This window comes from Lissotriton vulgaris, chromosome 3_1 (assembly GCF_964263255.1).
Source record: "Lissotriton vulgaris chromosome 3_1, aLisVul1.2, whole genome shotgun sequence".
NCBI lineage: Eukaryota > Metazoa > Chordata > Amphibia > Caudata > Salamandridae > Lissotriton > Lissotriton vulgaris.
The window spans coordinates 357,979,455-358,005,777 of NC_141689.1; the positions used below are offsets into that span (position 1 = coordinate 357,979,455).

Sequence of the window (26,323 nt, forward strand, 5' to 3'; positions counted from 1 at the left end):
TCGGACACGAGCTCTCCCGATCGTTGCAGTCGTTCACTCTGTCGTCGGGACCTCTCCCACTGGATCCACGTGTCGCTGATGGGCCCCACGCTTTGGGACGCCAATTGTGGAAAAAGGGTAGGGCTATGACCTTTTTCAGGATTTGCCCGGCGCTAACCGCCTCTGTACCATTCAAATTACCAAGCAATGAGGCAGGCGCCGGAGACCAGAAGGCAGGAAACAGAAGTTTTATTCCGACGGAGCAGAACACATCAGATCAGACAACAAGGTATCGTCTCGAGGTGCTCTAACAGCCTCTCTGAGGCCTGGCCTCTTATACACCGGTTTATGGCATGTGACCTTTCTTTATTACAATCATAACATTGTGAAGTAAGGAAAAAGGCATCCCCATAATCCTCGTGTCAATCCCACCCCCGTATACCTTCACAATAGAGGTCCTCAACCTGCTGATAAGAGGAGGGGGTCATCACGCAGCTGAGTGTTTCGCCAAGTCTTAGGATGTGTGCGCCTGATCATATCCCAGGGGGTGGGGAGGCCCTGATCAACAGTGTGTCCTTTGAAGAGGGGCGATTCCATACAATGAGGGGCAGTAAATGGTATCTCCCGGCTTAGGCAATGGCCTCGGACCTGTGTGGACAGTCGGACATGGGGTAAGGGGTCATCAAAGGAGTGGTATTCATGCCGCGTGGACAATCCAGCGCGGAGGGAAGGTTTATCAACAGAGGGGCATTCATGGGAGGAGAGGAGGTGCTGGTCAGGCGCTGGCGTGACTCCCAAGGACAGGGTCATGCAGAAGGGTTATGCTCATGAGGGGGAGGGAGGGGGAGCCAGGGTGCGCGGAGGATGCTTGCTGGGTCAGAGGGGCGCGCTGGCGATCGATCGTGGACAGGGAGACCATGATACCTAAAATGGCTGCCGTGCACGTCGTACGTGGGTGACAAGCTGGCGCAGATGATGTTCAGTTCGTAAACTAAAATTCCACAGTACATGCAAGTAATAGCCCATAACGCAGGGCTCCTCTTCCTTTAGCCTAATGCCCAGCGCAGGTGACTCCTTGGATGCCTACAGGGCCACACACACAACGGCCATGCTTTCTGGTACGGTGTGTGCACGGTCTGCCAGGCTGTCAACGCTGAGACACCTTGTTGGGATTTTTGTGTTATTGACATCATTCTGAGCCCCCTTGTCTCGTGTTTTCTTAATTTTCTTCATGTTTTCCTATGGGATGTGTAAAATGCGGCCATCCTCTGTTGGGACACAATATGATGCCACAGAGGCTGTTTTGACTGATGCCCTGTTTGTTGTTTTGTCTCCCATGGTTTATTCAGGAGCGGTCATGACTATTTACTTTGTAGCCACAATGGAGGGAACACAGTTCTTGGGCCGCCCTGACACCATTAGACCATTAACCTTTTACTGCACATTACCTCAGCTTGTTATGTTTCGGTCCTGAAGAACCACCATGGATCCTTGAGTCCATACAGGCGCGAAACATGTCGACCTTCTTATCATTCTAGTTACCTGGTCATATTAAGCCTATCTTGGTAACACACAACCTACGCGTTTCTTTACTCTGTCAAGGGTACCGCTACATTAAACATTTTTTTGGTAACCCTTAGGCAGTTTTAACTCACGTTGACGCATTACACCACCCTCCAAGAGGACCCACCCCACACACCAGCATGCATCAAACAGCTGATCTCTATAAAGTTCTCCGCAAAGTGACCCTTCGGGTGACCCATAGGGCATTGCAGCGCCGGCCCAACGAGGTGCAAACACCCAATGATGAAGCATAACATCCTTCGGGGTATGTGAGGGCAACAAGAGGCAAGACTAGTTCTTCCCTCTTACAAGTGGGTGCTAACACCTAAGAGTCTCTATACTTTTCTTCTCTCCCCCACTTCCTCATTCCCTCATTTTCCTCATAGCAAGTGTGTGACATGTTGTAGCCCTCTGCTGGTCCTCATTTTGATTACACAAAGTTTCCTAGAAACCATTCAGCCTGTGCATTAACCCCTTGGGCGTGGCCGCGATTCTGCGCCTGTGCGGCAGAATCGTGAGTGGGCGGGTTTATGACGGCTCCCAGCCGTCATCAGCACACGCCCACCGTACTGCATGACGGCTGGGGGCCGTCATCAGCATCGAAGGGGTTAAGAAAACCTTTTTCAATTGTTTTCATGCAGAGAAATGCCAGCCTCTTATCTTCCCGTGGAGTACGTGATGTCGTTTTTTTAAATAATTGTATAAAATGATGCTAGAAGCAGTCCTGCTGCCAGGTTTTAAGATAGCCCTTATGTGTTGTGCAAAGCCGCACTGCAGTCCATGTGCAATATATGACTGACTCATATACTCATACCATAGATAACTGGTCTAACAAAGTTGTTACAGAGGCATGCATGAATATGTACACAACATCAGGATAATAACGAGGTATTGTACTTGTGCATACATTGAGTGTAGTTAGGGTGATGGCTGTACAACCTGTGTACACAATTGCTGTACTTCTAGTCTATGACAGATTTGCACCTGCAATGTCATGGGTTAACAATAGTTTTTTTCCTTTTAATTTATCGTTGTGTCACTTCCTCTGATGAAATTAAGGTTCAAAGTGAAATGAAGTTGCCTCATTTAAGATCATAGGGCATATGTACAAGGAAATGGCACTGCAAATTTTGCAGCGCCGTGCTGCACCATTTTCAAAATGCAAGGATGTGCCCAATTTAAAGGAATAGGGTGTAACCTGTGCTTTCCCTAGTACTGAAGCAATAAATTGCTGCCTAGCACCAACACTGTCTTTGCTGTATCATGCCTCTAATATAACAGTATATATTCTTATCCAGGACTTAGAATGTAAAAATATACTACGTACACCTTACTGTTTTCTGTGGCCGGTTTCAATTAATTGACGCTTGACTGTTCGACTGGGCCCCATTTCTCTGAAACCTGAACTCCTCTGAAGTTGTTCCTTAATGTGCCTTAGTTGTATTAGACCTCTAATATATTAATATATATTCCTATCCAGAAATAAGAATGTAATTAATCTGTGTACACCGTATTGTAGTTTGTGGCCGTTTTCAATTTAATGACAGTACTGTATGGATAACTGTAAATCATGTTCTTTATCCCTCCCACTTCCTATCCCCGTTCACTTTGCCTTTCCTGACTCCCCGTGAACCCCCACTTTGTTTATTTACTTTTAGACGGCACTGCCCCTTGCGGCATTTTCCGCCCATTGCCAGGCCCCGTAGCTTGACTAACTCTACTGCTACGTCGCTCCCCAGACTCCATCTCCGCCCTCAGTCCCCTGACCCAACCCCGGATGCCCTTCTAACGCGAACCGAAGCCACGTCAGCACGACCGCCTCCTACACCAATCCTTAATTAGCTTGCTTTCGATGGCGCGATTGCCATAGCAATGCTCGGATCGTGGTCTGCTAACTCCACGCACAGCGCTTCATTCGCCATTCTAGAGAACAGGTAACGCGTCCAGTTGGTTCCCTCATCACTAATTCGATACCTTGCCCGTATTCCTTGATCCTTGATACCTTCCCCTTTCTGCAGATTCATTCGCCTCTTATCCCCTCCTACCTGGCGATCTGCGCGCAACTCCGACCGAGGAACTGATTTCTCCCCTACAGCGTCCCACGTGTCCTTCGGATTCCCTCGAGTACAGGTAACGCTTTGATTGGATTTCCACCCTCATGTGTAATTTACCATGACTTTGAGCGTACATGATCTCTGATCCCTCTCCCCCTCCCACAGAATCAATTGACTGGTGTTGTCTCTCATCCAGAGATTCACTTTCTTCTCCGATCATACCAAACGACTCAGGATGTCTTTGACCTCCACATTTGGTAAGTCCCTCCCAGCTTCCTGTCACTATACGTGCACGTATTGATCCCTAAGTGCGCTCCTTTGACGTGGCCCTTCTTCTCCCCTTACAGTGCCCATGCACCTGGATGGCATTCCGGGCATGACAGCCACCTAGCATCAGACGTCCCTCGAGACCTCTCTATTCGTGCATCTCAGCCTTGCTTCCAATTAGTGTTCCTACGGTGAGCATATCCGCCTCTCCATTCAATACATGGATGTCTCCACTCCTTGACCCATTCATTAACCCCCTTTCCCTCCCCACCTCTTTCCTCTCTCTTCCCTTTAATGCACTGCGCACAGCCCCTCAGTCCTGATGATGATCCTTACTCATATGGATCGAAACGCCGTCGAATTTCCAGCAAGACATTAGGCGCCCCTTACTTAGTGGTTTTGAAAAACTGCCAAATTGTAAAACAAAAGTGAATTGTTTGATAAACCACTCTGTTTTTAATCACTGTACATAATTCCTTCACTACTCACTTTGCGCTGTTCACGCTGTTTTCACTGTCACTTGCGTCACCGTAGTGCCACCCATTTTTTACACTTGTGCACCTTGTACATCCTTGGGCTGTCACTTGTTATTTATTAATTACAGTGCTGATATTAACTGTAACTATAATTTTCCTTTTTTCACGCAAAAATGTTAATAAAATGATGCCTTGAGAACATATGACAATCAAAATGAGTTTCCTTGTTCTTGATGGATAATGCTGTATAGATATCCTGTATACTTGTCCAAAAGCAATACCGGTTGGGATATTGTTTGTTGCATATATTTCTCTACCCCAATCCCAACAAGGTTGAAGGGTTTGCACTCCTGTTCTTTATACTAGCACCAACACAGACACACTTGTGCCATAGTGCAAGGGTGCCTGGGTTGCAGGCAAGATTGTTTATGTGCAGGGAGTTGTTCTTTACTGCACATTAACAATCAATAATAGTGATTTGCTACTTCCATGCGTGCTGCGTTCTGCAGCACACATTGAAGTTGCAAATCGCCATTATTTAATGACTGTTTTTGTGCCTGAAGGGACACCTTTCTGCACAAAAACAATCATTAATGGCGTTTTGCTCTTCTATGTGTGCTGCTGTTGGACGTTGCCCTTTTGGCAAAAACTTTTTGCATTCTCCCAGCCTTTTTCTGGAACCTGGTGTTGGTGATCTTAGGCCTCTTAGCATTTTAGCACTGTGGTCCAGGAAGAGGGAATCCCTGGCGTAGTGATTCCCCCCATGATGCAGCTCTTGGAGCGGGTGCCCACCCCGCAATGACATGCTGTTGAGCGGGAGCCCACCCCACTTTATTATTTATTTTTCGGGTGCTTATGCTGGATTCTGGCAGGTTCCTGCCTTGATTATTTAAGTGACAAGTGGGTGCCCAACCTGCATCACCACAAAGAAGAAATTGAGGATCACTGCTGCGAAAAGGGGGAAGTCAGGCCAAGTTGCCTGGTCTTGGGTGGGACACACACAGGACGTTCCGCCAGCCGCCGGGAAAGCTGCTTGGAGCCTCTTGGATTCCCCAGAGGAGTCTCGTGTCCCAGGAGTGGGCCCAGGTGAAGTGACGCGAATAGCAGAGTCTTCCCCTGTGTGGAGAAGACCCACGGAGCATGCGGAGCTGGTGAGAGGGACTGGGCGACGTGAGGAGGATCCTCAGCGCCTGAGCCCAAGTGGAGGCAGGGCTCTCATGAGTGGAGAGAGCCCAGCGCATTTTTGAGCCGGGTGGAGCAGAGGAAACAGAGCCTGCAGCAGACAAAAAAGAGCCCAGTGAGTGGGACTCAGTTGTACGGTGCCAAAAGGGGGGTGGGGTCGCACACTACTCACACACCGGCGGAAGTTGCCCCTAAGGACTCTGGTCATTGTAGTAGAGTGTTCGCGATGCATCATCTTTCGATCTTGCTATCTTCGCTGTCTTCGCCATCGCGCCTGAGTGGTACTAGACCTGGCAATATTTGGCAGCCACCGGCAACCCCAGAAGATAAGAAGATGGCCTATTCCCTGCTGATGAGGGGTAAATACCCCGAAACACGTGTCCAGGGATGGCGAAGAAGGATACAACGCGGAATACTAAACTACACTGACCACAGTCCTTAGGGGCGATCCCGCTGGTGCGTGAGTGGTGTGCGACCCCACTCCCTTTTGAAATGTTTAAAGCTCCCTCGAGCTGTCGGGCTGACGAGCCTGGGACCCCGCACCTGCGCGCCTGAGTGGTACTAGACCTGGCAATATTTGGCAGCCACCGGCAACCCCAGAAGATAAGAAGATGGCCTATTCCATGCTGATGAGGGGTAAATACCCCGAAACACGTGTCCAGGGATGGCGAAGAAGGATACATCGCGAAATACTAAACTACACTGACCACAGTCCTTAGGGGCGATCCCGCTGGTGCGTGATTGGTGTGCGACCCCACCCCCTTTTGAAATGTTTAAAGCTCCCTCGAGCTGTCGGGCTGACGAGCCTGGGACCCCGCACCTGCGCGCCTGAGTGGTACTAGACCTGGCAATATTTGGCAGCCACCGGCAACCCCAGAAGATAAGAAGATGGCCTATTCCCTGCTGATGAGGGGTAAATACCCCGAAACACGAGTCCAGGGATGGCGAAGAAGGATACATCGTGGAATACTAAACTACACTGACCACAGTCCTTAGGGGCGATCCCGCTGGTGTGTGAGTGGTGTGCGACCCCACCCCCTTTTGAAATGTTTAAAGCTCCCTCGAGCTGTCGGGCTGACGAGCCTGGGACCCCGCACCTGCGCGCCTGAGTGGTACTAGACCTGGCAATATTTGGCAGCCACCGGCAACCCCAGAAGATAAGAAGATGGCCTATTCCCTGCTGATGAGGGGTAAATACCCCGAAACACGTGTCCAGGGATGGCAAAGAAGGATACATCGCGGAATACTAAACTACACTGACCACAGTCCTTAGGGGCGATCCCGCTGGTGCGTGAGTGGTGTGCGACCCCACCCCCTTTTGAAATGTGTAAAGCTCCCTCGAGCTGTCGGGCTGACGAGCCTGGGACCCTGCACCTGCGCACCTGAGTGGTACTAGACCTGGCAATATTTGGCAGCCACCGGCAACCCCAGAAGATAAGAAGATGGCCTATTCCCTGCTGATGAGGGGTAAATACCCCGAAACACGTGTCCAGGGATGGCGAAGAAGGATACATCGCGGAATACTAAACTACACTGACCACAGTCCTTAGGGGCGATCCCGCTGGTGCGTGAGTGGTGTGCGACCCCACCCCCTTTTGAAATGTTTAAAGCTCCCTCGAGCTGTCGGGCGGACGAGCCTGGGACCCCGCACCTGCGCGCCTGAGTGGTACTAGACCTGGCAATATTTGGCAGCCACCGGCAACCCCGGAAGATAAGAAGATGGCCTATTCCCTGCTGATGAGGGGTAAATACCCCGAAACACGTGTCCAGGGATGGCGAAGAAGGATACATCGCAGAATACTAAACTACACTGACCACAGTCCTTAGGGGCGATCCCGCTGGTGCGTGAGTGGTGTGTGACCCCACCCCCTTTTGAAATGTTTAAAGCTCCCTCGAGCTGTTGGGCTGACGAGCCTGGGACCCCGCACCTGCGCGCCTCAGTGGTACTAGACCTGGCAATATTTGGCAGCCACCGGCAACCCCAGAAGATAAGAAGATGGCCTATTCCCTGCTGATGAGGGGTAAATACCCCGAAACACGTGTCCAGGGATGGCGAAGAAGGATACGTCGCGGAATACTAAACTACACTGACCACAGTCCTTAGGGGCGATCCCGCTGGTGCGTGAGTGGTGTACGACCCCACCCCCTTTTGAAATGTTTAAAGCTCCCTCGAGCTGTCGGGCTGACGAGCCTGGGACCCCACACCTGTGCGCCTGGATGGTACTAGACCTGGCAATATTTGGCAGCCACCGGCAACCCCAGAAGATAAGAAGATGGCCTATTCCCTGCTGATGAGGGGTAAATACCCCGAAACACGTGTCCAGGGATGGCGAAGAAGGATACATCGCGGAATACTAAACTACACTGACCACAGTCCTTAGGGGCGATCCCGCTGGTGCGTGAGTGGTGTGCGACCCCACCCCCTTTTGAAATGTTTAAAGCTCCCTCGAGCTGTCGGGCTGACGAGCCTGGGACCCCGCACCTGCGCGCCTGAGTGGTACTAGACCTGGCAATATTTGGCAGCCTCTGGCAATCCCAGAAGATAAGAAGATGGCCTATTCCCTGCTGATAAGGGGTAAATACCCCGAAACACGTGTCCAGGGATGGCGAAGAAGGATACATCGCGGAATACTAAACTACACCGACCACAGTCCTTAGGTACGATCCCGCTGGTGCGTGAGTGGTGTGCGACCCCACCCCCTTTTTCAGTTGTACGGTGGTTGGGGGGTTTGTCGGGGGACATTGTCGGTGCCCGCCCCCTGTGACCATGCCTAGGGCACCGTGGTGCCCGCGCTGATTTTCCAGCTGTCCCACCTGACAGTGGGCAGCTGCACCGTTGGGCATACTTTTACTTGGAGTTCCAGTGGGCTCGGAGGGCATAGCAAATGCCCGCACGGATGGTGCCTTTACCCAGCTGCCCCACTTGACAGTGGGCAGCTGCAACATTTGGGGCAAAGCATTTACAGAGTCCCAGTGGGGGCTCAGTAGGCACTTTGGTGCCAGGGTGATTCCCCGGCTGCACAGCGAGAGCGCGGGCAGCTGCTACGAAGGGGGACACTTCTTTTGGATAATTAGAAATGGGTGAATGTTGCAGTGCACTTGCGCACCTTTTGGGAGATTGTTGCATTGGCAGCCCAAAGCCCTGACAATTCTGGACATAGGGCATTTGAGCCCCATTGGAAGGCCAGTTGGCCAGGGTGTCAGTTGAGTATTGGTAGGGCGCAAGACGCTAATGTGATGCCCAATGTGTTTAGGTGATGGTGATCATGCTTACAGGTATTTATGCTTGTGATGCCTACTGTGATGCCTATTGCATAATGTGTTATGTTAATGAGGCTTGGGCCTAATGTGCTAATGCCTAATGTCATGCTATGATGTTTTGTGGTAGTACCTGTTTGCATAATGTGTTTATGCTTATGGGGTTGTTGCTTACTGTGTTGATGCTGGTGAGGCCCATTGCGTAATGTGTTGATGCTGATGAGGTTTGGACCTAGGGTGGGTTTATGTCTAATGTAATAATGATGAGGTCATTATGGTACCATTAATTACTAGCTGTGTTTTGCATTTACTTACCTGATCTGATGGGTCTGACCATGGCCCAAGTGGCCCTGTCTTGTGTATATAATCCCCTGTAAATATTGCCCAGTGCCAGTTGGCACAGTGTATATTGTGTGACTACTAGCCTAATGTGTTTTCTGATAATACAAAGGCTATTTTTGATATAACCTTGTGTGGAGTTCCTTTTGTGGTGGGCCTGGTATGTTGTTGCTGTGTGTATTGTGCAAATGCTTTACACATTGCCTCTGGGATAAGCCTGACTGCTCGTGCCAAGCTACCAAGGGGGTGAGCAGGGGTTATCTTCGTGTGTAACTCCCTTGCCCTGACTAGAGTGGTGGTTTCTTTCTCTGTGTCTTTGGTTCAAACCTTAGCCAAGCAGAAATATAATTTCTACGGTTCAGTGTAGCCCAGCTAGGTCCCAGTGTAATGGGAGGGTTGTAGGGGCTCATGTCCTGTCTCAGTGGAGACAGAGTGAGTGTGGGACGGTGTGTCCCACGGTGGCCCGAAATCCCGTCTCAGGACCTGGAGGGAGCGACAGGTCGGGGGCCTAGGCTGTACTTGTAGGCCATTTGAGGAGGATCGTCCAGTGTCTCTAGGACGTAGGATGTCTGTAACTAGAGCTGCAGCAGTTCTGGTGTTGGACAGTTCCGTTCCTAAGTGGAGGCTGCAGAAGTCCTGGTTGAGGAGTGAGAGGGGGAAAGAGTCCCCAGTGGAAGAACCATTGGGTCAGGGGCCATCCAGAAGGGCTAAGCCACCAATGAGTGACCATGGTGATGCCACTTCTGTCCTGGGGGATCTCCACGCCCTGTAAGGTGGACAGGAGGTCGCGAGATTAGAGCCAGGCAGACTGTCACACAACCCATTAGTTATGTGTGACCCTCAAGGGGGGTGAATGCATGCTCCCCCGGAAGTCCTGGTTCAGTGGGCAATTGTCTGACCAATGGCTTAAGCCCTGAGGTTAGGGAGGTCAGGTTCAGGTTCAGCCTGACCTGGAGGGAAGGGCATCTGTAATCAGTGTCCTTACCAGTTTGGCTTCCAAGGATACCGCTTCAAGGTGGGAGGGTGCAGAACTCTGGAAGGGGTGCAGAGGGAGGGTGTCCTCGCCTCTGACCCAGGTGCAACCTGAGGGTTTAGACCTTAGGTTGAGAGACTTGGAAACTTCGTAATCAAAATGGAATCCCTGCCAAAGAGAACAGCTGAATAGACTTAGGAAAAGAGCCGCCATTGCTGTGTGTCTGAGGGCTGACCTATAGTTTTTTGTTTCTGCTGAGGTAGAGGACTAAGGGACTTTGCTGTATTCTGTGTCCCCCCTGCTTGAAGAGGAACTGTCCTGTGTGCTTTGTTTTTCTGAAGACAAGAGTCTCCAGATCCCAGGTGGTAGACCAGTTGATGGAGAGATGTCCTGAACTGGTGGGAGAGTTGTGTTCTGATGGGTGCTTCCCCTGGGAGAGTGCAAAACCCAAGAAGCAGAGGTAGGGTGAGGAGACGCTTTGCCCGTGACCTCTGGTCAGCCTGAGGGTGCGGATCCTAGGTTGAAGGATCAGTGGTAGTTTGGAACTACACTGAGAGGGAGAGTGGACAATGGCTATTGTGTGCCAGGGGTTACTGCCCCCACTGTGTGAATTGGCAAGGACCAGTGATGTCAGGGTGGCCTAGGGCCTGGTCCTGGCCATGAACAACTAGGGAATACCAGTGGGGTAGCCTAGTTGGGCCGGAGAGTTCTTTTTCAGAGGGAGCCACGTGGGTTCAGAGTGGCGTAGAACTGGTGAGTGTCCCTGCAGTTGTGAGCCCACGTTTGTGTTCTATTGCCTAAAGCAGGGAAGCCCATCAAGGGAGTGATTGGTCTGCCCTGTGTTTTGGCTGGAAGGGAGTTGTGTTGGACTTGGCCCTTTTGACAGGTTCGCCCCAAAACTTTTTGCATTCTCCGATCCTTTTTCTGTAACCTGGTGTTGGTGATTTTAGGCCTCTGAGCACTTATGCACTGTGGTCCAGTGTAAAGTGTGTGCGCTTTCTTTGTGCGTGTGGTGAGATTGGCCTGCCCTCCCATAGGAATGCATTGGGGATGAATGGGTCCGTTCTAATTCCTGGAATGAGGGGGGTGGCAGGGGCAAGTTTAATATGTATGAACTCGTGAGGATAAATGCTGCGCAATGGTGTTTGCAGATTTATGGTGACTGGCGGAGAAATGCCACTTTTAGAAGTTGGCATGTCTGTGTGCTATGTGTCTGCCTGCCTGATTTGAATTGCTTGTCTGGCTTGTGAGTGAGCTGAGAGGTGGGGGTGGCTCCAGAAGGGGCAGGGGGGTCAGTGCTGAGCCTAATGGGACACCTGGAGGAAGAGTGGTGGGAGGGGTAATCCCATGACTCTGAATAGGCTGGTGTCTTCTTTAGTGAATGCTGGCTCCGCCCCCGTGGTGTGTCTGATGGCGAGACACCACCTGATAAGGGGAAGAGGAACTTCCAAAATAAAGTGCTCCAAAATTCCCCCTAAACCAGATCTGACTGGTATCCCCAAGCCCTGTGCTGTGACACAAAGCAAAATGGTGTATAAATGTAGGGGCTGTGACCACATAAGGGGGTTCAGTATCCTCTTGCTGGGCTGTTGCTGGGCGTGCTGCTCCTGGGGCCCAGGGGGAACCACCAGGAGGGCTTTCTTCCCTGGGCCCAGTCTTGCCCCCCTTGATGCCATGGACCCAATGACCTTTTTCTAATATCTAGCACCTGGGGAGCGCTGTATTGTCTCAATAGTAAGGAGCAGGAGGGCTCCGCAGCACTGAGCTGCCCAGGGAAGAGGGAATCCCCGGCATAGGGATTCTCCCCGTGATACTGCTCTTGGAGCGGGTGCCCACCTCGCAATGATGTGCTGTTGAGCGGGAACCCACCCCGCTTTATTGTTTATTTTTCAGGTGCCCACCCCGCCTATGCTAGATTCTGGTGGGTGCCTACCCTGCCTTGATTATTTAAGTAACTAGCTGCCAAGACCAAATTGAGGAACACCGATGCGGTCCGGGCGAAAAGGGGAAGTCAGGCCAAGTTGCCTGGCCTTGGGTGGGACAAGCACAGGAAGTCCTGCTCGCTGCCGGAAAAGCCGCCTGGAGCCGCGCGGGCTCCCCAGCAAAGTCCGGGTCGCAGGAGGGGGCCCGGGGGAAGTGAGGTGAATAGCAGAGTCTCCCCCTTTGTGGAAAAGACCAACGGAGCCTGCGGAGCTGGTGGGAGGGACAGAGCAACGTGAGGAGGATCTTCAGCACCTGTGCCCAATTGGAGGTGGGGCTCTCATGAGCAGAGAGAGCCCCGCGTGTTGTAGAGCTGGCTGGAGCCCAGAGGAGGCAGAGCCTGCAGCAGCCAAAAAAGAGCCCGGTGAGTGGGGCTCAGTTACATGGTGGTTGGGGGGTGTGCCAGGGCACATTGCTGGTGCCAGCCCCCTGTGACCATGCCTAGGGCGCTGTGGTGCCCGCACTGATTTTCCAGCTGTCCCACCTGACAGTGGGCAGCTGCAACATTGGGCATACTTTTACTTGGAGTCCCAGTGGGGCTCGGAGGGTGTGCTGAGTGCCCACACGGATGGTGCCTTTACCCAGTTGCCCCGCTTGACATTGGGCAGCTGCAACATGTGGAGGCAAAGCATTTACAGAGTCCCAGTGGGGGCTCAGTAGGCAAGTTGGTGCCAGGGTAATTCCTCAGCTGCACTGCAAGAGCGTGGGAAGCTGCAACAAAGATGGTCACTTCTTTTGGATAATTAGGAAGGGGTGAGTGCACCCCATGCTCCAGCACACTTGTGCACCTTTTGGGAGATTGCTGCATTGGCAACCCAAAGCCCTGACCTTTCTGGACATAGGGCATTTGAGCCCCATTGGAAGGCCAGTTGGCCAGGGGGTCAGTTGAGTATTTGTAGGGTGCAAGGCCCTAATGTGATGCCCGTTCTGTTTAGGTAATGGTGATCATGCTTACGGGTATTGCATAATGTATTTATGCTTGTGATGCCTACTGTGATGCATATTGCATAATGTGTTATGCTAATGAGGTTTAGGCCTAATGTGCTAATGCCTAATGTCATACTATGACTTTTTAGGGTAGTACATGGTTGCCTGAGGTGTTTCTTCTTATGGAGTTTCTGCATAATGTGTTTCTGCTGGTGAGGCCCATTGCGTAAAGTGTTTATGCTGATGAGGTTTGGACCTAGGGTGGGTTTATATCTAATGTGATAATGCTGAGGTCATTAATGTACCAGTAATTACTGGTTGTGTTTTGCATTTACTTACCTGATCTGATAGTTCTCACCGTGGCCCAAGTGGCCCTGTCATGTGTGTATTATCAGTAAACAAAGAATCAAACGGGAAGTGAAGAGGGAGTGCTAAAAAGCACTTTGGTGGGCGCACCCTCCTCCAGTTAATGGTATAAGTAAACAACAAGGTCCACCTCTAGAAGGTATTCTGTGAGCCAAAGTATATCAGGCATACACAGTATTTGTTAAAATTCCCCTCACACACCAAAAGGGCCCTTGGTGTCATGCTTCATCATCGGGGTCTTCCCTCCCCACTGCGGGATGGGGCGTGCTACGACTAGCGACTATGCTGGAGCACTTAGATATTGTAAGTGCTATGTGAAGTGTATTGAGAGAGTGTGAGTAGGGTCAGGAGTGATATAGAAAAGTGAGATTTAAAAGAATACCTGGCCTTATGAAAGCAAAAAATTATTTATTAGTCATGGGCTGGTACCTTAAAAATAGTGTGGCGGAGACAATCTAGCTTAACAATGGGCTAGTTCTCCTGGTGTTGTCAACATGTTTCGAGGCTGACTGCCTCTTCGTCAGGACGGGGTCAGATCCCTCTGTCACTCACTAAGGTTGGCAACAATGTGTGCTATATGTATATACAGGTGAATGGAAAATAGATTATAATACAACTGCAAAATGGCATTCAATATTGAACAGTTATAGCCCTGTCAGTATTTCTGAGTTGTGGGCTGGAATAAATAGGAGTCAGTGCCCCATGAGCCGGACTGGAAGAGGGGTACATGAAACTTCTATTAGTTCAAGAGCAGTCCTCACATCCTCCCTCATCCGCGGCTTCCCCGAAGCCGCGGATGAGGGCGGATGCGAGGACTGCTCTCGAACTACACATTGCTTCTGGGATAAGCCTGACTGCTCATGCCAAGCTAGCAAGGGGGTGAGCAGGGGTTGTCTTCAGTGTGTAACTTCCTTGACCTTACTAGAGTGGTGGTTTTTGCCAGGCTTTGGCACAAGCCTTAGCCAACCAGAAATCCCATTTCTAATAGCTGCATTCTGCAGCACACATAAAAAAAGCAAAAAACAGGAGAAATAAAGGTATTTCTCCTTGTTGCGTCAATGTCTGCTTTTGTACAATGTTAGTTTTTGGCCCTGTCTCAGATTTACAGATCCTTGTAAATTTGAGGCAGCGTCAAAAACCAATGGGTGCTGCGGTGGTACGCCCACAGCAACAACCACGCCCCTTACACACAGATACTTGTTTGAAAGGATACCATTTTAACAAAGTAGCGTTAATAACCCTGGCCGTAGTTTGCGTAGTAGCACTACGTGTAGTTACGTGAAGTGCACTACGCACTACGCACGCTACGCGTAACTACACAAACTGAGTAGTGCAGTAGGGAAAATGCTGTTCGCACTGATTCCACAGTGGCGGATGCTTGTCGGCACTGTGCAATCATTGCGACCGGCATCTTGCACAGTACAAGCGGTTGTTTTCTGCCACTCGAGTAGATTTGTACTCGAGTGGCAGCTTTCTCAGCGCGGACTCATAGTTTCTCATCGCGTGCAGTTGCGAGCATACGCGATCACTCTCAATGAGAAACCTGACCACCCCGCGTTGATAATCTCGCCGGGAGTTTTATTTTCCACGCTCGCGATCAGCAACTTGATGTTGCTGATCGCGAACGAGGAAAAAGTCTTGCGGGTTGTTGATTTTGATCGCTCGCGGTCGGCAACTTGACGTTGAGACCACGAGCAAGCGAACAATGCCCACTATGCTATGCTCTACGTTTTTGCACTGTGCTAAGTGCAATTTGCGTAGCGCGTAGTAGCGCAAACTATGCACCCTCCATTAGAGTAGTGTAGTCCTACTCCCAGGGTTAAGCGTTAAGCCACAAAAATTAGCTTAACGTTACTTTATAAATATGGAGCAGGGCTTTGTGCCACCGCAACATCGTTAAAAGTGATGTTCAGGTGGCGCTATCCCCTTGTGCATAAGCTCCATTGTGTCAACAGTCATGTTCTGTGAGGTGCGCGTTGGTATCCTTCACCAGTTTACTGTTATAGTTGCAGTTTTGTGCATATTTGTAAAGGAAACTGAAACGCAATACCTACTTGTAGACCAGATTTTTCTAGACACTTCCTAGACTAAGATGTACTATGTCTGGTAGCAATGAAAGAAAGAATGTGTCAATATCTATGTAAATATATTTCATACACAGGATCCTGGAGGGATAAACCAACAGCATTTTGACAATGCCAATTTAGGCACACTAGTACAGCTGACATAGTTGATAAGTACTCGACATTATGTCAATATTGAAAATTCTCACGCTCTCCTAATGCAGCGCTCCAGTTGTTAGATAATTTTAACCTGCTTGTTCTCAGAAGTACTTTTTAATATTAGAAGGAAGAAAGAATGGATAAAGTCAATAAAACTTATGATAGAGACTGTTGCTGTTATTTCTCGGAATATTTGTCTCCCCATGAAGTTGTGGGAAAACACTGTTTGAGGATCTAAAATGTATGAATTGCTAAAATGCTAAATTACAGTTTATTTGCCGATTATGTTGTTTAATAATTCGTCAAATAGCTTGTAACAAAGCTAATAATAAATACAATATCGCATGTGTTTCAAACTCGTATAGAGAAGATTTCGGGCCTGAATTAGATGCTGGGGCAGGTGTTCACTCTATCAGTGCGATGGAGTAAAGAACTCTGGGGCATATTACCAACAACTAGCGATAATTATCGCTATGTTGGCTTTGCGGCAATATTATTATCGCCGAGCTCCGCCGATTTTTATCGCAGATAAACCTTGCTATTATCAAGGTTTATCTCAAATGCGATTAAAATCGCTGCAATGCATGAATATCGTTGAAAAGTCAGCGATATTCATGTATTACCGAGCTAATGCTCTTAGCCATGTTATCCACCTCCCATTGGATAACATGGCTAAGAACTGCTCTGGGCAGGCGTTAGATTTTGGAGATAATCACGCTTAGCACGATTATTTCCAAAAGTAGGTAATAGGAGAGAGCGATGTTAGCAACTGTTTCCAGTCGCTAACATCTTGGCACGCCCACTTTGCATGTCATTAGCGATAAATATCGCTGACATGCAAAGTGGGCCCCAAGATGATCGCTATCTACTACTAGCTGTCGCTAACTGGTGTTAGCGACAGCTAGGTAATAGGGCGATAAAATTTTCGCCGCTTTAGCAGGAAAAATTCCCGCTAAAGCGGCTATAAGGCCCTTGGTAATATGCCCCTCGTCCCCCTAACAGAGTCCCTGTCTGCTAAATTGTGAAATGTCTGCCAGCTCAGAGGGCATCTCCAGCATTTGAAGAGAAACACCATTACAAAGGTTCCTGTCAATGAATTGTAAGTTTGATAGACATCCCTATCAATATTAAAAAGCTGCATGTCAAACTTACAAAGTTTTTCTTATATTCCGAAACAAAAAAACAAAGTGAGATTTTGGTTAGGAAAATAAAAAAAGAATCAGTATTGCCCTCACCATGTCCTTCACCTGGCCGTCAGGGGCAGCGACAACTGGCCTTGTGTTCGCTCATTCCAAATCGGGTGGGTGGACTCATGGCCTAATCTCCTATGGCCCTTACTCCATCAGGAAGTCAGAGGTTCATGTTGACATAATGAAGATCTGGTAAAAGGCTTCCCCCATTGAGAGGAAGACTCCCCGGTGCACTGCACGATGTAGACTTGAGAGTCTAAAGTTTTATAGCAATGTTCATTCAAAAGTTCAATCCACACAGTTCAGTTTCTTTTCATATTTAATCCATATACATTGTACTTCATGTATAGATCATCAGTTTCAAAACGTGTGTGATATATATAATCCACAAGATTGTAATCCAAAACTCAATAATCCCAATGCATTTCGGGCTGGTATGAAGTCCTTCCTCATGGGATAGCTCTACAAACCAAAGGAAAACAACGTAATGAGGCCAAAATCATACATATACCAAAATGTCAAAACTGTTATTGTCAAAAAATAGTGCTCACAATGAAAGGACGATAAGAGGAAAGGAAACTCGTGAGTTTTCTCACGGACAGCGATTCTAGTAAGTACCTCTACTGAGGACCATCTTTAACTCGATTCCTAGGTTGAGAGCGGTCTATCACGGGCATTACCACGTTCCAGTTTGTTGTCGATTAACCATGCCAACACACATTTTCGTTATACACTCGGGTGCTATGAATGTTAGTTACCCTGGGCTCTGGCGGTCTTTCGCTATTCGCGTTGTACTCTTCTTCACAGCATGTTTTTTGGCACGAGCACAAACACGTTAGCGTTTACCATCGCTTCTATGCTCGTTTTCACAGTCTTCTTTAGAATTGATTTTGGGAAGTTTGGTTTTCGTGTTTCTCAGCACTCTGGTCGAGTTTCCTTTCCTCTTATCGTCCTTTCATTGTGAGCACTATTTTTTGACAATAACAGTTTTGACATTTTGGTATATGTATGATTTTGGCCTCATTACGTTGTTTTCCTTTGGTTTGTAGAGCTATCCCCTGAGGAAGGGCTTCATACCAGCCCGAAATGCATTGGGATTATTGAGTTTTGGGTTACAATCTTGTGGATTATATATATCACACACGTTTTGAAACTGATGATCTATACATGAAGTACAATGTATATGGATTAAATATGAAAAGAAACTGAACTGTGTGGATTGAACTTTTGAATGAACATTGCTATAAAACTTTAGACTCTCAAGTCTACATCGTGCAGTGCACCGGGGAGTCTTCCTCTCAATGGGGGAAGCCTTGTACTAGTCCTTGTGTTTCAACGCTGACCGGCACAGACAGCGTCATCCCTGGCAGCACGCAACATATCATTACAAGGTTGATTGTTGATAACTATCAGCTGTGCAAATACCTCCTCCTAGTCTTTGTGAGCTCATAATGAAGATCTGCCCATCTCTAGACACGTTTCCTTCAGCTTGGTGGAGTACTCTTTCTCCAAACTCTAAATCGGCCCCATAGTTTCATATTCCAGAAAAAGCAGACATATTGCAGGAAAATTTATGAACAGGTACTGTTTTCTTGGAACAATTTGTTGGTCTCATACTGTTGCCTTTTTTATACCTACGGCTACAGCAAAACAAATTGTTCTTTTCTGAAGCACCTTCATTAACAATGACAAATGAAACACATAACTAGTAGTGAGCATTAATGATAGATGAAATGCTGCAAAGTGCTTCTTGTTGGAATGTGGTTTTATGCAACCCTTGAAGGATATAACATATGAACTGTACTAGATGTTATGGGTTATATTGAAATGATAGAAAATAAAAGTTAGCATCTTTATTAGTGGTGAACGTGAGGACAATGACAAGAGTGTGACGTGCTGAGGAGGTGGATCCGTGACCTCCATCATTGGAGCATGGGTTCCAGTAATCCATGGGAGACCTTTGTTCATGTGAGTTGGGCAGCCAGATAAGGCAGCTTTGGTAGTACAGTGACTCATGAAGGTAAGACTCTTAGGAGAGAGAAGGTGATCTCTTAGAGTATAGTCCTCTGCCTTTGTGGCCTCTTATGGGTGTGGCAAGCCTGGGTTGCAGTCTAGAGAATACTGGGCAAAGAGTGGGAATGTTTTAGATCAGTCAGAGACCAGAGGAGACTAGACTGGACCACCTTCCCCTATTATCTGTAAATAATTCCTTTATACCCCCTCAGGTCCTTTAAAAACCCAGGAGCCTCAATGGAATAGTCATCTAACTACATACTTTGAGGGCTGGAATGTGTGCCTTCTAAGTAGCTCTCCACGGATACAGATCTAGGACTATTACTAAAAGCAAGTTTTAAATCTTTATAATTTTTACCTCCTTGTGTCCCATAAGACTGACTAATTGTATTAAACACTCATTTCAAGCCACCAAAATGAAAGCATAACAGTTTACTTTTTATCCTAAAGTGGATACTTTTGGGCAAAATGAAGAACTTAAAACAAGAGGCTGAGAATCTCTAAGGAGAAATTGAATCAGAGAGGCAAACATAGGGTAATATTTAACATTCCTTCACACACTTAAATGCAGCAAGCTACCTTGCTGCTCTGCACTGTTTGAAAGGGCAGGAATGTGTAGTATTTAACATCATATGGCACATTCCTGTCTTTTACTTGGGCTGGCACTCTTCAGGCTGCCTACCACCAACACAGGCACTGATGCCTACTTTACAAGGAGAATTGTTATGTGCAGGAAGGTGCACTTTCCTGCACAAAAACAATATTCTGAGGCATGTTCCTCTTTCTAGTTGGGTTGCAGATAGCAACACATGAAGAAAGAGGAATTATCTTCATGCCATCCTGTGGGAGGTGTGGTGATTTCACTCAATCCCAGGTTTCCAAACCTTTGTAATTCTGGGATTGATGATGTATGAGAACATCCATGTTACACCCATGAAACACCTACCGGAATGAAATGTAATGTAATGCGTTGCCCTTCTTTTTTTTACAAAGCCAATCACTGTGGTGCGGTGTGCAGTGGTGAAGTCAAAATGCAAAATGTGAATAAATCAAGCCCATAATCTACTTTACTGAAACAGTGCTATCCAAATTCAAAATGTATGTCAAAGGGCTTCATTAAACATTTGGCAGGTAGAAAGCTGGTTCACCACATCTGCTCCTGTGTCAGAATGCTGCCCACTCTCTTTAGATATCCCCTCCTGACTGGGAGGGGTCTCTGTGGTTTCAGTACATTCGCCACACCAGTGGTTACACTAAAGATACATATGAATCTCAAGTTGGTATAGTGCTTGTTTAGCCCCTCAGCATTCATGTTTTGCTACTTTTTTATAACAAACTTCCAATGGAGAAGTTTGTTTCATAAAAACAAAAAGAAATGGTCTTGGGTAGTTTACTCCCTGCTTGTAGGAACCTTTGCATGTTTTCTTTGTCTGGTGCTAAGCTAGGCATAGAGAACACCAGAAAGGAAAATCAGTGGCAGTAGCCCCACCCTAAAAAGGCCAGGCCTACAAGCACTTGAGCTGTGGTACCGTATGTGGCCCCTGCTAGGATTCACCCAGTGATTCCCCAACACTAAAGAAGAGGAGGGAAGCCACGACTAGGATGGGATGGAAGCTCCATCATGATCAAACAATAAATGCAACCCTAACTATCTGACCTAGGGGCAGTGTTTAATTTGTGATAAAATAAGTGCTGGGACTCTCGTCAGGAGCCAGCATGCACCAGCCATTGCACCTATTATCACTGCCTATAACAGAACAAAGTACTAACCATGAAACCCTACAAGTGGGGAAAGGATGCACTGTAACGAGCAGAGCTGCCGACTTTGAACCTGGGGAACCAGGTTTGAGTCTCTGCATAGGCATAGGCATAGCACTGTAACAAGAGGACTTTAATCTGCTTGAGGCAGTAACTGTGGCACTTTTACTGTGCTCATAGTCTTGTCGGCATAGCAAAAAGAATGCCTTCGGCTGTATAGCATGTAGAAAATAGCAACATTATGTCTACGTGCCCTGTGACGCGTGTAGTCGTTTACATACGTAGAAAATTGCAGGCCTAGTAAAACACTTGTATCTCCTAAATGGCTCATATCTTGAGATGGATGCAACGAACGTTCGGAGTGGTCTTAACTGCCTTGGTATGAAGGCTGTTGGGTGCTTAATATATATGAGATATGTAACTAACTTGTCTTTTGTGATACTGGTTTATAATTCCACACTTTCACTATTTCTAAGCCCTGTAAATTGCTGGTGTTACCATTACCCAATTCATGCCAGTACATTTATGTCCCTGGAAAGGAGTTGCATGCTGAGTCAGCATTGCTGGGAGTCAATCTTGTGAACCGAAGATCAGTGCATATCTCACTCAGCTGTGAGCGTTCAACTCATAGAGCCATCCTGCCAACATGTTTATAAACAACACTCTTTTTTTAGCATGCTTCATTTCTCCCTGTGCACTTTAGATTCCTTTAAAGCCTGTCTCTTTCGTGATTAATCTGTTCATGTGCTCTAAGGCCACGCTTATTTCTTTCTCTCCGTGGGATTTGCATCCCTCCGATAACTGCCTCATATCTGATGGCCAATGTTTCTCCATGTGTAGCAAGAGACTGTGTGCATACTTCCATTGGCCATGTGCAAAACTGAGTGTATGTCATTATGTCAGCCTCCTATTGGTTTCTGGCTAGACTAGGGTTTGGGTTATAAGGAATATAGGACGTGTCCCTTTGACATTTTTTCTTTTTGCAAAATGGTACGATTATAAACTATTTTCATCCAAACGCTTATGCAAACAGAATATTTTGTTGACAAATAGCATGGGAAATTGTAAAAGCCCATACAGTTTCAAATGGCATTCTGTTTTAACTCTCAAACATTTTTTGTAACCATCCCCCAAAAAATGTCAATGAATCTTTTAAGAAAGATCAGTCCGTTTTCACCATTGTTCATTGTGGCATACTTCACATCATCAATATACAATAAACATGGAAAATCTAAGCCAATACAAAAAGTAAAAAAAAATTGCATTTGTATAGTGACCCACAGGGGGAACAGCCATGACAACGGGGGGGATAACCCCGCACTGCCATTACAACGCAGGGATTACAACGAAAGTCGTTACAACGACTTTCGCTGGAGGGCGCTGTTGGATAGGGAATAGTTTAATGTTCTATCCAACACCTTCCCTACTGCCAACGTGGGCTGGAGTTGGAAAAGAAAATTAAACGATTCCACTATCCAGCACCCTCCAGCAAAAGTTGTGTAACGACTTGTTGTAATCTCCGCGTTGTAATGGCATGCGGGGTAAAAGCCCGCGTTGTAATGCCATACAACCCCTCACAGTGACCTGAATCAATGCACTTGAGCTTCATGTCCTTTGTGAAAGTGCCAGAGACTGAACAAAGGAGGTTAACTAAGTTCTGGCAGATACTTTTTTATAGTGATGCTTCCACCAAGCAAGCTTTGTTTGAATGAATAGTGAAACAAGCACACCCCTTAGTCTGGCTGGCCTGAGCATTAATGGAACACACCGGTTTGCACACAACATAGGAGAACTCTATTCTTGCTACGGGAACCAAGAAACAGGTTGTTGATACGTTGTCAATAGGACTGAAAATACATGTAAAAAAAGAAATATTACTACTTATTTATGACTGGTCTACGAGGACGCTTGAAACTGACGTACATTTACAACAACATTAGTTTATAGTAAAATATACGTCAGAATAGCCTTGATGAAGTCAGAGGTTTATGTACCTAATGACGAAACACGTGTTGGTTACTGGATTGACCAAAGTGACAACAGAATATATTGAGATAATCTATTCTCGTGTGAAGAAGAGGAAATAAAAAGACAAAGAAACACTACTGTATTTACTGCTTTTGAAACACCCCTGAAGAAATGCTTTGCTTAAGAGTGAAAGGCGTCCTGTCCAATCCTGGCACAGATAACTCATTTTAAAATAGCACAAGCCTGCCACAGCTTTGAAGACATCTGCCTGCTTTAAAGAATGCCTTTGACAGTATTAAATGTTGCTAATTTTTCAGTAAAATGCTACGGAAACAGAATTTTTATCAGAAAGAATATTAGGGGAACATCACAAATTTTCATAAATTGCATTACACTGAAAGACACACTGCAAAATGACCATAGAACATGTCCCTAAATGTCAGCGCGTGTATTGTAGCAGGAATCAGCCTGTATGCCCCTCACTGTCTCAGGTGTCCTATAATGTGTTTCTGTAAAGTGTTAAGTCATTTGTCTGGGAAACTTATCTTCACTTCCCCACTAGCAGAAAAAGTCCAGAACATTATTATCTGTGTACTAGATGATTCTTTTGACTGAGCTAGAGGAAGGTACTAGCATGTGAACCATACCCAGCATTTGCAGCCTCAAGCTCCTTCCTGATAGTCTGGGCCAGTTATCACAACTCAATCCTGATCTGGAGAGAGGCACTAGCAGCTGTCTTCCTTCCACATGCAAACTGTGAAGCCACTACTCAGCTGAAGAATCCCCACCTGGGCGCGTAAACATCGACGAGGGAAGGAGGCTTACAAACCGAGTGGCCATCTTTAAACGGCATAATTTTAGTGTGCACACTAGCAGAATGAACAAACTTGCAATCTTTTTTGTATTTTTTTATCACAATTAGTAGTTTCAATTTTATTATATATTTTTTGATATCTGAATATATATAATAATGTATGCCAACTTAAAAAAAATTACTTGACTGAGATCAAAAAGCATGTCTGTTTGATAAAACTGCTATGAAAACATTTTGTCCAATAGGCAGTTGGATGCGGAGTGATGGCTAGAGAAGTGGACCTTGAAGCTGGGAAACCCAGTTCAAGTCTCGGAGTCGGCCCGCCTGAAAATTGAATTTGTCCATCTGCAATGCAACTGGTGGTCATGTAAAGTGCTATGATACCTTGGGGTTGATTTTTCACTATATAACACTGCCAAAAAATAAAACCAGAAAAAAACAGTGTTGTGGGGGAGTGACTGGGTGAGGGGGCAGTGGCATGGGGAGATTAAGTAGTGGCAACGCTGAAACACCGACAATAGGCAAACAGTACTGCAAATGAAGTGGTGTTTCATGAACCTCGTGAACGATGTAACCAGAACACTTGCTAGGAGCTGGGGCAGGTCAACAAAAATAGGAGTGTTCTCCAAGTTTCCTAACTAACCTCATGAGTACGAGCACATGTAACAGGGACAGTTCTCATAGGAGAGTACAAAAGTCTAAAAGGTTGTAGTGTAGTAAAAGGTTGTAGTGTGTTGCATAGGTTTTGCATGGCACCTGCCATGGCCATTATGCCCTCTGCCATGTTCTGCTGATTTTTGTTGAGGGTGCTCAGCTGCCTGTTAATTGGAACATAATGGTTTGTGTTGCAGGCGCTGAACTTCAAGCATGTTTTGCTCAAGTCCAGCAAAAGAGGATGTTCCTGTTCAGTGCCAGTGCTGCTCCTGGGCCTTGACCTCCTTGCCTCAATTGCTGCCACACTGTTTTGTGGTCTTTCATGTCCATGACTGTCAGACACTCCCTGCCTTTCCACTCTATCCTCACTTTCCTCCCCTGTGGCGTCTAAGTTGTCCTCAATGGAGTGGGGGCACATATGTGCGCTTCCAGCGCATAATGGGTATCTGATGTGAGTCATCACTTGAGTCCCCATCATCAGAGTGCTCCAAATGAATTAGTGTGCCTTCTCCCTCTGCATTGTCCTCAAGTGCCCTGGATTTTGCTGTGGAGCTAAAGGGGGACATATGAGTTTATGTTTTGTCCGCATTTTGGACTCAATAAAGTTTACAACTTTTAAGTTGTCTGACTCCTTACACTGTCATTTTGCCTTAACTGCAACCCACATTTTAGGCATGATTTCCTATGTCTCATTCACAAACTATCCTACATCCAACTACAACACCCATGATGCATTGCTGTGTGTGTTGTAAGGAGTGGACCGGTGTGACAAGTGTTGTGTTTATGTAACACATTCTACACAGTGTGCATGCTCTGGGGAGGGGGGATGTGTACAAAAATGATTTGCCATGCTTCTTACCTTGACTGCTGGATGCAGGGTCGGAGCTGTCAATCTCAGCCACACCACTTACACTCTGAGGCAGGAGAGTGGACTCCACCAGTTCTTCATGGGATGTTGGCTGTCCTGCTGTGGATGTTCCTCCCCCAGTCTTCTGTGACTCCTTCATTCTGGCTGCCATCCTCTCCTTGGACCTTTGGTGAATATTGTACCACCTCTTGTGCAGTTCTTCAATGGTACAATTGGTCACACCCACAGCATTCACCTTCTCCTGTATTTGCAGCCATATCTTGCTTTTTCTTGCTTCTGGTACTTTTTAGGGCTTTTTTACCGAAAAAGAGCTCATGGCTGCAGACCATCTCCTCTATGAGGACCTTCTGCTCTTTCTCTGAAAATGTTTGTTTCCTTTTTCTCCTTTCACCCTCCATGCCTTCCTTTGGCCTCTGAGACTCCACTGGAGTTCTTGATGTGCTGTGCAGCCTCCAAACACACTCCAAACTGCCTCTAACTGTGGCTCAGGCAAAACATCACTCCCATTTCTTGGTTGTGATGTCATCAAGCTGCACCTGTATTGCAGATTCCTGGATTTGTGATTTCTTAATTTGCAAATTTTGCGTATTAAGGAATTGCAAAGGGGGCGTGGCCTGAGGCGTCAAGATGGTGGTCGCACTTTGAGAGTGCTCCGGACCCCCTCCGTCATCCGCCTCTCATCCGCCCTTGCTAGCTGCCATCGAGCCCCTGCCTGATGCTGCATGGTCAGTTTCTTTACCCTGCCATGCTTTGATCCCAACCGGAAGCTGCTTGGTGCATCAGGTGCCTTCATTGCGCTGCTCTCCCCTGGAGGCCCTACTTGTTCCAAAATGGTGGCCCCCTGTTGCACCGCCCGGGCCTTGCGGTCCCCTTATGAACTACCAGGCGCCCTGACTGCCCGGCTCCGGAGAGTGCACCTGGCGCTGGTGATTTGACTGGGACCCGGCGGACTCACCTGGGTCCGCAGCAGAGGCTTCCCCCGGATCGGCGGGTCCGGTGGGCAGCGGGAATGATCCCTGCAGGCAGCGGGGACACCCGCGTGGATGAGGAGGGGGTCATCTCCTCGATGTAGTGGCGGCTGTGAGGGGCTGTTGGCTCGGCCCCGGGACTGCTGGCGAGGCGGGCGATCACCTTGGTTGCCCTGTTGCCTGCGAGAGACTGCGGAGAAGCGGCCGGGCTTGCCATCCCGGCGGACTGTCAGCACTGCGGAGGCGCCGCAGGAGGCTGCGGTGAGTGAGGGCCGGTCCGGAGGAGGAGGACCGCTCTCCCTGGTGAGATCAAGTGAGGTGAGCTCGGCCCCGGACCCTGCGGCGTCATTGTGTCCCCCGGGGGGCCCGAACGGTTGGAGCCCTGAGAGGCGGGCATCCCCGGGGACGAGGAGCCTGTGCCCAGCCAAGTAAGGAACTGCATTTGAAGGTGGCGACGCCCCTCCTGACTACAGCGACCTCCCAAGCCCTCCTCCAGCTTGAGGC

General features: G+C 47.8%; 1 protein-coding gene across 1 annotated transcript; it reads left to right on the forward strand.

Moving 5' to 3' along the window:
• Window positions 1-3,314: 3,314 nt before the first annotated feature.
• LOC147726448 (uncharacterized) lies at window positions 3,315-24,600 on the forward strand. Its single transcript, XM_086962936.1, has 5 exons — window positions 3,315-3,476; window positions 3,561-3,672; window positions 3,762-3,853; window positions 3,944-4,054; window positions 24,181-24,600. Exons 1-5 carry the CDS (start codon window positions 3,415-3,417, stop codon window positions 24,185-24,187), a joined length of 384 nt encoding a protein of 127 aa, XP_086819062.1. The 5' UTR covers window positions 3,315-3,414; the 3' UTR covers window positions 24,188-24,600.
• Window positions 24,601-26,323: the final 1,723 nt, after the last annotated feature.

Bases quoted from the DNA above. Each gene is read 5' to 3' on its own strand.
- LOC147726448 (XM_086962936.1), top strand. From the start codon at position 3,415: ATGCTCGGATCGTGGTCTGCTAACTCCACGCACAGCGCTTCATTCGCC. The intron at 3,477-3,560 runs GTAACGCGTCCA...CCCTTTCTGCAG, and splicing joins TTCGCCATTCTAGAGAACAG to ATTCATTCGCCTCTTATCCC. The intron at 3,854-3,943 runs GTAAGTCCCTCC...CTCCCCTTACAG, and splicing joins GTCTTTGACCTCCACATTTG to TGCCCATGCACCTGGATGGC.